The sequence below is a fragment of the Arctopsyche grandis genome, chromosome 11, assembly GCF_051622035.1.
Source record: "Arctopsyche grandis isolate Sample6627 chromosome 11, ASM5162203v2, whole genome shotgun sequence".
NCBI classification, from domain to species: domain Eukaryota; kingdom Metazoa; phylum Arthropoda; class Insecta; order Trichoptera; family Hydropsychidae; genus Arctopsyche; species Arctopsyche grandis.
The window spans coordinates 11,120,428-11,130,817 of record NC_135365.1 but is presented as its reverse complement, the minus strand read 5'-3'; the positions used below and the strand labels follow the sequence as shown (position 1 = coordinate 11,130,817).

The 10,390-nt window shown below is 32.3% G+C and overlaps 2 protein-coding genes across 7 annotated transcripts in view; one reads left to right on the top strand and one right to left on the bottom strand.

The window, feature by feature from the left end:
• Nucleotides 1-845: 845 nt before the first annotated feature.
• LOC143919457 (uncharacterized) lies at nucleotides 846-6,602 on the top strand. The gene is made up of 4 exons (XM_077441786.1): nucleotides 846-1,201; nucleotides 2,916-3,131; nucleotides 3,203-3,414; nucleotides 3,496-6,602. Exons 1-4 carry the CDS (start codon nucleotides 1,064-1,066, stop codon nucleotides 3,590-3,592), a joined length of 663 nt encoding a protein of 220 aa, XP_077297912.1. The 5' UTR covers nucleotides 846-1,063; the 3' UTR covers nucleotides 3,593-6,602.
• Nucleotides 6,603-8,793: 2,191 nt separating this feature from the next.
• Btk (tyrosine-protein kinase Btk29A) overlaps nucleotides 8,794-10,390 on the bottom strand; it is a 40,182-nt gene continuing 38,585 nt past the window's right edge. For 5 of the 6 annotated variants that reach the window (XM_077441685.1, XM_077441687.1, XM_077441683.1 and 2 more), the window contains one exon: nucleotides 8,794-9,721. In XM_077441685.1, coding sequence (XP_077297811.1) covers nucleotides 9,620-9,721 — 102 coding nt within the window. In that variant the 3' untranslated portion in view covers nucleotides 8,794-9,619. The remainder of the gene's footprint in view (nucleotides 9,722-10,390) is intronic. The other variant, XM_077441682.1, reaches the window with a different exon arrangement.

Sequence of the window (10,390 nt, the reverse complement as noted above, 5' to 3'; positions counted from 1 at the left end):
CCCTCTATTCTTATTAATAGAGGTAGGATAGTCACAGTGCTATCCATTGTTCCATTGTTGTAAATCCTTTGTAAAAAAGGTTCGGCAAACCTTTAACAATGCATTTACAACCTTTGAACAATACGCGTCACCTTCTGGGTCCGGTGACTACTTATTACATCTCTCCGACCATGTATTCCTACAATACATTGGTTTATTCATATTTTATTTTATTGTCACAAATCAATACACACTCGCCATTACAGATTTGCTCCAATGCGACGGGTGTACGTTAATGAAATACATAAACAATCAGAAATCAGAAATACAGTAATACATACATATACAATCAGAATATATAGAATATAACAATTAATCAGAAATAATAATCATAGTGACATGTATGGATTTCAGATTACTGTGTATAATTAATACAAATTATACACAGGCAGATTTTTGTGACAACAGGATTAGATTTTTTAATACCAATTTTCAGGAACCGTTTCAGCAATGATAAAATAAAATTGGCAAACTCTGATAGAGAAACGATCGATTTGGAGTCACAAAACCCCCAAATCTAACCAGCAGTGGCGAGGACACGAACTTATGACCTCAGTGATGCTAAATATATACGCTATCACTAAGCCAAACTGCTGGCTATATGCAGTTTGGCTTAGTGCAATGTCAAAGCAATACAAATTTACTCGAGCATGAGAAAAATGGCTAAATAGCAAACAAGTATTCAAAAGCATATAAAACATTAGTAAAAATACATATTACACAAACAGACCCGAAAAAATCATTTAAATGCCCCAATTTCCCCAAAGTAAAAACGCGAGCGATGATCACGAACACGCGTTCGTGAAGACTCGTTCGCGATCACTCAAGCTCTAAATGCCAAAGTGACAGCGGCTCAGTCAGAGATACGCGTTCTCTTGTGAGGTTATGAGAGCCGTCGCCCCCGCAGCCGAGATTTCCCCCTCCTCGCTCTAAAGTCCCTCCAGAGAGCTTCAAAGCCCCCTTCGAGCTCTCAACCCCCACCCCAGCCCCAGCCCCAGCCCTTCAACCCCCGAAAACCCTCGACATGACCAGCGAAGAGGATCTGGTCGACTTGCGATCTCGCATGAAGCTGATAGCCGATGCGGATCCCTCCCAATACCACAACGAGTTCTCCCTGAAGCGCTACCTGAGAGCCTTCAAGGACGTCGACAAGGCTTTTCAGGTAATTTCAGACCTATATACAAATACAGTTACCATATGCAACGATATTTCGTGCACATTTGACCTTTGTCTCCACTTATCATACTTCGACCTGTTGAATTGTTTAGTTAATTCGATTTATATTGTATTAATAAATATCATATGGAGCGTTATCTATCGAACTTGTTCACCATATGGTTCGTAATGTTTGCTCAATGCTACTAATGTTTATTTTAACTATTGATTTTGTCTATATATGTATGGTTTGTAGACAAAGTATCATTTTTTGGGAGAATATGCTATGGTTGAAAGGCGTTGAATGTAAACAAAGTTTTTATGTAAGATGGCAATTGAAGTGGTATATGTTCATGTATAGTTTCAGATTTTCTTGTATGTGACGTGTATCGTCTCACTTTCACACAGTTTAACACACTTTCTCCGTTTTATGTTTATGTACTCTTTTGCATATATAATAACACTGTTCGGCACGAAAAATGTTTCAGAGACGAGATATGACTTTTCTTATAGGTCTATGCCCAGTGAACACGAATCTGGTAATAAAAAGTGTTGATTGGCTCGAGATTCGGAGATATATGTGTTTTTTAAATCGCGCGATTTTTCTATATCTTGGTGTTGTTCGGTCGATTTCTCAAAATCTGTTAATTTTCTGTTCAAAATGAATATTGGAATCTACAGTCGGGTATTTTATCTTTCATTTGTAGTACTTTTCAGCTTTCAAATCTCTCTAAGTAGTCGTCCAGTTCAAATCAAAAGTCAAAATTACGTTTTTTCACTTGAGATTTTTTCCCACTGTTAATACTATATTATATTGAGTATTTTCTATTGAAACATGTTTATTAGGATAGTGTTCTGACCACACTATTTTTTGTTTTCGTTTAAAAGGGTTAACTGGAAGTATGCTAAACTTTAAATCGGTAAAATTGCGAGCAAAAATTCGTTTATTTTATCGAGGTAAGCCAGTTATCAATAGAATTTTTGTTATTAATCCACAAGAATAGTCGAAATATGATTTTTCTAAGTGGAATTTTATTTAATTCTCATATAAAGATAATTCGATATATTATCCCTATTAATTCAATTCAGATTCGTGTAAATACGAGTAAACACTAGTACGAACTTTTTGCTCGCAATTTTACCGATTTAAAGTTCAGCATACTTCCAGTTAACCCTTTTAAACGAAAACAAAAAATAGTGTGGTCAGAACACTATCCTAATAAACATGTTTCAATAGAAAATACTCAATATAATATAGTATTAACAGTGGGAAAAAATCTCAAGTGAAAATACGTAATTTTGTCTTTTGATTTGAACTGGACGACTACTTAGAGAGATTTGAAAGCTGAAAAGTACTACAAATGAAAGATAGAATACCCGACTGTAGATTCCAATATTCATTTTGAACAGAAAATTAACAGATTTTGAGAAATCGACCGAACAACACCAAGATATAGAAAAATCGCGCGATTTAAAAAACACATATATCTCCGAATCTCGAGCCAATCAACACTTTTTATTACCAGATTCGTGTTCACTGGGCATAGACCTATAAGAAAAGTCATATCCCGTCTCTGAAACATTTTAAAAGTCGTCATTTGTCGAATAGTGTAATTATTGAATAATATTTTCTATACTTTCTATGTTCAAAAATATTCAATTGACAATATATTTGCGTAAGTTCAGATGTAGAAATGTAATACTGATATTTCTAATTCCAGGCGATATTGAAAACTAACAAATGGCGGCAAGAATACGGAGTCGCCAACCTGACTAAGGATTCCGAGGAGGTTAAAAAGCATCTATTGGGCAATAAAGGCAGAGTACTAAGACATAGAGACATGAACGGCAGACCCGTCATTTACATTCCGGCGAAGAATCACAACGCCAGCGAACGCAGCATCGACGAACTCACCAAATTCATCGTCTATTGCTTGGTATGTGCAAATTTACATACATAGAATGCAAAATATTGTATTGTATTGATAAATTTTAGTTGTGTTTATAGGAAGAGGCTTGTAAAAAATGTTTCGAAGAAGTGATAGACAATCTGTGCATCATATTCGACCTCGCCAACTTCAGTATGAACTGCATGGACTATCAGGTGATTAAGAATTTGATATGGTTGCTCAGTCGTCACTATCCGGAAAGACTTGGAATCTGCCTCATTATCAATTCGCCTACAATATTTTCCGGTTGTTGGACCGTTATCAAAGCCTGGTAAGCTTACGCGTCTCAATCATACGAATATTACGACACATTTAATGCTATATGATACATGTAAATGCTGGGATGTTTCAGGTTGGATGAAAACACGTCGAGTAAGGTTACGTTTGTCAACTCGGAGATGGAATTGTGTGCTCACCTGATACCTGATATATTGCCTATAGATATGTAGGTCATAATGTAATTTTTATTCTTTTATTTTGTATGTACTTATCCGAATTCAGTCTGTATAGATTTTAGTAGATAGAAACATTTCGAATATTGCCACTAATCTCAGTGAAATGTAAAACAGCATTACTGAAAGTTTGAAGCGTTTGAAATGCGTCGAAAATTGTGTACAAATTATATCAATGAATGGCTTTAACCGAGACCGTTGTCAGTTATGAGCCATATTGGAAAACATGTTGCAAGTCGGATTCAAAATATGCTGAGAGATGAGAGGCGATGATTACTTCTAGCACATCGGACAGTTTGAGCCAATGACGGATCCAGAAATTTTTCAATGAACGGGAGATTTTTTTTTTGATAAAATGAATTAAATGCTATACAAACTTTATATATTTACATGATGGGACAAATATCATAGTACATAAATGCTAACCGTTTGCCCGCGGCTGTCTTCCATAGAATTTCTAAACTTGGCATGGGATTTTGAGTCTTATATGTGCCTATTTCAACTGTTTTAAGGTTCAAAATTGGTTGAATATATTACTTAGAGTTGAATGCCATCTATTCAATTTGCTTAAAATGAATATATACCAGTCAAAATTAGTTTTTTGTGGAACCATACTGAACATTATGTGACGTCACGTCTGTTGAACAATGGTGACGATACGTCTCAATTGTATGAAGAATAATTATTTGACAATTAAGCCAAAACTACGAGATATATTATGTATTTTATTGTTTAAAATAATACTTAATTAACATATCTGGTTACTTGAGTAAATATTAAAATCTGTATTTAAGGTCGAAAACTCGATTGCCAAATTCGCGAAAAAGGTGCAGGGCTTGTTCGCTATATTTACTGCCGCGGGCAAAGGGTTAAGGAATCAATGACTTTTTTTTATTAATAAAATAATTTCCATGTTATATAATATATATGTTATAGTCCAAGTGTTCACTCCAATTTGTTCATACACGGACTATTGGTTTTAGTATAAGTGCAAACAGTCAAAAGCTATGTTCAAATATACACATTGCTATAATTACCGTTTGCGCTAATTTTTTAAATACTGCAACCCAAGGAAAGCAAACATACATACATAGAAGATGGGACAAGTGGCTATGAATACTTATAGTGCATGAGCAAACTAGTTCGTTTGTCAATTTGTTCTTTTGTATACATTATAACTGGCCAGTTTAGTTCTATTAAGTTCATGAACAAACGAAATGTACACTTAGACTGTAACATATACAATAAATATCGAACGTAAGGAGATTTGTTTCATCAGGTAGAAAACGATATCTATATATTAAATAAGGTACATTTCCAAATCCATGATTTTTCATAACAATATTTAATTTTTGAGGCCCCAACGTTTGAATTTCTCTTTGAGCTACTCGATGAGAATATACATATACCTGCTCTTTCTGATATCCTCACAGGAATAAATCATAAGCTGAAAGATCAATAAAACATGGAGGTAAATTTGGAAGCTTCTTATAATTATCCACTCGTTGAAATTTAATTCCCATACATGGGGGATCCGTCCTCAGTTTGAGTCCGATTTAACACAAGATTTGGCAGAAAAGGAGAGCAACGGTCTCATTATTATGTGGATACCAGTGCTGCTGTGGCATTTTTGTATTTAAAAAGTCGTTTATTTATTTGGACAGCTAAATTTTATGAGACTATGTGAGGCTGTACGTCCACATAAGAGTATCAGAATCTTCAACAGGAATATATCTAATCTTAAACTAAATATAATGCATTAATTATTTAATTGGAGAAACTATGACTGCGGTGGGCGAGTTGTTCCAAAGTGATTCTGTGCGTAATTCAACATTTTGTAAACGAAATTTTCTTCAAAACTAATATATTATATGTATGTAATCAGAGCACCTTTCTCATAGTTACGGAGTACAAGTCGGGAAACGCCGTGAAGAATATTTTAATTTGTATGTTAAATGTATTTAAGATTCTGTTATTGTCAATTTGTAAAGTATGCTTTAGTCATTGGATCATCGTCGATGATGAAATTGTATTGTGAATGATTTAGAAAATGGCTAACGCGTCTGTATCCGTGTTCTAATTTTTTAAGTTGTGAGCGAGCTCCGTTTTAATGTACCATATTGTAGTGTTATTCAAGAGATTAATTTAAAATAAAACAGATGAACATTGTTTTTATTTACAAGCCTCTTCTATGTTTTTTTTTATATATATATTTGGCTGAAAATAAAACAAATGAACATTGTTTTTTAAAATATTTGGCATTTAAAATGAAGAACATTGTTTTTATTTACAAGCCTCTTCTATGTTTTTTTTTATATATATATATTTGGCTGAAAATAAAACAAATGAACATTGTTTTTTAAAATATTTGGCATTTAAAATGAAGAACATTGTTTTTATTTACAAGCCTCTTCTATGTTTTTTTTATATATATATTTGGCTGAAAATAAAACAAATGAACATTGTTTTTTAAAATATTTGGCATTTAAAATGAAGCTTGTAGTGTAAAATATTCCTGAATTGTTTTGTTATTCACATAAATACAAATCAAAGTCATATTATGCATTGTACAAATAAAGTAGTTTTAAGATGATAATGCAATTATAATATTATACATTCCTTATTTTATCTTATGCACATTTTTTTGTCGAATAAAACGTCTTTAGTTTTGGTCATAGAATAATTTAATGAGCACCTCGTTTCTTATGAAGACGTATAGTAAAGTACACTTTTAAAAATATATTTTTAACACTATTAATATTGTGAAGCAATAAAAGACGCGTTTAAGTGACTATACAAAAGCTTTATTAACAACATTGAATTTATTTTTATTTATTATTAAAAAAAATGTGCCTGTTTCACCGGAATAACCAAATCTGAGTATTGTATGTATGTACATATGTATTCATAGTAAAAAAAAAAACAACCAGTTGTATGTTTGTATTGTTATTTTATTTGAAAGTTTATATTTATTCTTGTCACAATAAATGCTAAAACTTATTGATTCAAAAAGTGGTTAACTTTTATATCTTTAATTACGAAAATATTTAAATAGCGAATACAAAACCAAATCAACGTACACCGACCAGGCTAGTATGAGTTGTTTCCACATTATCAGATTTCAAATGCGACGAAAAGCACCATTTTATAAATATGCATGGTTTATTATATGTATAATAATAATAATGTAATTATTATTGTAAATATGGAATAGTAACAATTAACAATATAGATACATATACAGTGGAAAATTTCCAGGAATCGTACAAACTATAATATAATAAATGTTTATAAAGTAACAATTTCATAATAATCATAATACACAGAATAATAGAAATCCTCATAGAAAATTTACAAACTAAATCACAATATGCGCATTTTTTATTTTTATAATATATATATATATATATATATATATATATATATATATATATATATATATATATATATATATATATATATATATATATATATATATATATATATGGTTTTATATAATTTTTTTAATATTCACGGCCATATTCTAATAATTCCTTTTCTATTCTCGCATCTGTGCGAGATATACAAACGTAACTAACAGATCGTTCCATACGAAATCTACATACTTTGCAACGTTAAAAATCCTTTTGTTAGTATTGTATAAGCACTTATCTACGTTTATTTAGCTATTATAATACTAGACATACAACATATGAGAGTTTTACTTATATTCTTCCGAGTATTATCAAAGTGAAAATTCAATTCCAAAAACATATATCATACAAAAACCAACATCATCGTTTTTTATACGTATTTCAATATAAACTATAAAATGTCTTATAATCGCCAAACGATATGTGCATATTGCACGTTTAAAACTAAAGGATTCCACAATTATTTTTCAACGCACACTAACTAATATTAGCTATTTAAATGGCTGTTTACATACTTTATACAGATTGAATTACATATTTATATAAAATTAAAATTAAAAAGAGACGTTTACGTTTAAAAAGATTTCAGCATACAAGCGTTAAATTGATAATTGCGGCAAATTTTACATTTAAGTAGTAACTCGTATAAAATAATAAATTAATTTAAACAGGATCACTCAAAATCGCTTAATATCCATTATTACCCTGTCCAATCTTAATTGTATCAAAACAAGAAACAATAGAAAATTAGATACCCTAACCTTAAACACTATTCGTATCCGGTTTAAAAAAATCACAAACGATAACATACAAAAGAGTCAGGGGGGGGGTGTCAGTCGTTAAAATGCGAAATTATTTTTGTTAATTTTTATGTAGACAAAGCGTTCATAAATACCACTGTGTTCCGATAAAAATTGTGGTCTCAAAATTGTTATATCTTATTACGATTCAATTGCACGTAAAGATTAAAACATCATCACCGGGCATTCAAATACCCCTCATTTTGTTTTTATTGAATGATCACATTTATTTTACATAATATAAAGGTTGTGGCTATTTGCAGGTACTATATCTGCAAATTATTGGCTATTTGTAGGTACTATATCTGCGAATTATTGGCTATTTGCAGGTACTATATCTGCGACAGGCGCAAAGCCTTCTGCGCATGCGCGTGAACTGTCACTGTCAGCGTGTTTACGGTTAAAATTTTGTTTTAAGCCTCTTAGAATTTAGTTCGAACTCGTAAAGTTACGTAGACTAAAAAATATAATCCAAATTAGTTGATATTATTAATTGTTAGAAAATTATTATCATATACAACGTATAATAACTACATACAAGTCTTACAAGCCGCGAACTAGCTAAATGATATAAATCTATTATAATAACGTGCAAAGTTTATTTGCCTCATGTATAATGAAAACGATTGATTTAACAAGTCTAGCATACATTAAATGTAAGAAATTATAATCGGATTATAAGTTCACGCGCATGCGCAGAAGGCTTTGCGCCTGTCGCAGATATAGTACCTGCAAATAGCCACAACCTAATATAAAAGGAATAAAAACTAAAAAGAATAAAAATGTATTGAAAAGAGATTTCACTAAAATTGCTAGGGACAATGTCTAATTATCATACATATCTTTACAAGAATCAAAGTAGATAATACTATTATTTTGGAATCATATATGTATAGGTGTAAAAAAAAAAAAACAATCGAAAAACGCCAAATTTAAACCTAAGAACAAATGAAAAGTAAAATTAATTAGGAATGAAAATACCAATGAATCACATAAATATATTACACACACAGCTATCTTATTAATCAATACGTACGCAATGGAGAGTGTTAGACGAGTGGTGTAACACTCGCACTGCACGGCATTACATAAGAAATCAAACTATTTTAAAACATTTAAATGACTTATGATAGGTATCATTTCTTTTTGGCATTTTCTGCTATTAGTTTACATATATCGATAAGCCACGGCGGCTGACGGGACGACGATATACAAACATCGCACGAATCCTTCGCCACGTTGGAATTTTTCTTGGTCCTGGGCAGAGTGGTGCGCGGCGGCGACTGCGATTGCGGAATGCTGGGACTGTCGATAATCTTACTGCTAGCCGGCGACTGACCAGATTGATTCACCTTACTGCCATTGCTTTTCTCCGAAAGGCAATGTGTGACTAGTTCTCTGAGCAACACAGATTCGTTAGAATACTGCTTCAGCAGACGGAGCAACGTCTCCCTATGGCTTCTGGAGAGCGTGTCGAGCGTTTGGCAATCGTCTTTGTATTTCAATTCCTTTGAATTCGTCTGAATCATGTTGAGCAAGTGGGTGTCTTCCTTGTGCTTCGGCGGTTGATGTTTCGAATTCGGCAACAGGGTGTCGTGAGAGTAACTCTCTTCTTTCAATTTTTGCATTGTTTGCTTCGAGTGCGATACTAAAGTATCTTGCGAATGACTTTCTTCTTTATGCTTGAGCAAAGGTTGTTTGGAATTCACGCTTGGAATGTCGTGCGAATGTATTTCTTCTCTGTATTTGGATGTTGTTTCTCTAACGGGGGTGTTATCGTGGGAGGAAGCTGAGTTACGCGTAGCTGGTAGTCAGTCAGCGAGCAAACCCTGAGAGATGGTTAACAATTGTTCTTTAAGAACCCTAAACGACGGTCTTTCTTCTGGACTGTGCGACCAGCATTTTCTCATAACCTATAAATTGAACCACGTTAAACAATATACCAAAAAGTCTTAGCAATAATACGTTTACTATAAGGTGACCATTCGTACCGTTTTTATCAGAACAGTACTGGTTTTTTGAGTATCTGTCCTGGTAAGTCGTGAGATAAAACTAATACACCTTTTTATCTAATAGATGAATTTAAATATACAAAGCATTCAGCGAAAATGATGTCTCTTACGAAAATATTGGCAAATCAGTCAAATATTGTCTTTATTTACCAGGAACATATGCATCTGCCAAAGGACTTTTTTCTTCCATGAACAATATGTGGTCCAGTGATAAAACCAACAACTGCCATTATTAAAAACTAAGATAAATAATTTTATAAGAGAATTAATTCTTTATCTTTGTTTTTAATAATGGCAGTATATAGAATTTTTGATAAAATGTCCTGGTTTTCAATCTAATATATAATTTCGAAAGAGATTTTGTATGTATGTTTGTTTGTTTGTTTGGGTGGTAGAATCCGTGACGTTCAATTTAATAAAAAAACAAATGAATATTCAAATAAATCTAAATAAAATAAAACTATTCAAATAAATTTAATAAAATGTAGATTGGCCATGTTTAAGCGGGTTATATTACGAATACCGAGCAAAGCCAGGTAAAACAGTAGTTTGAAATAAATGGTCACCTTA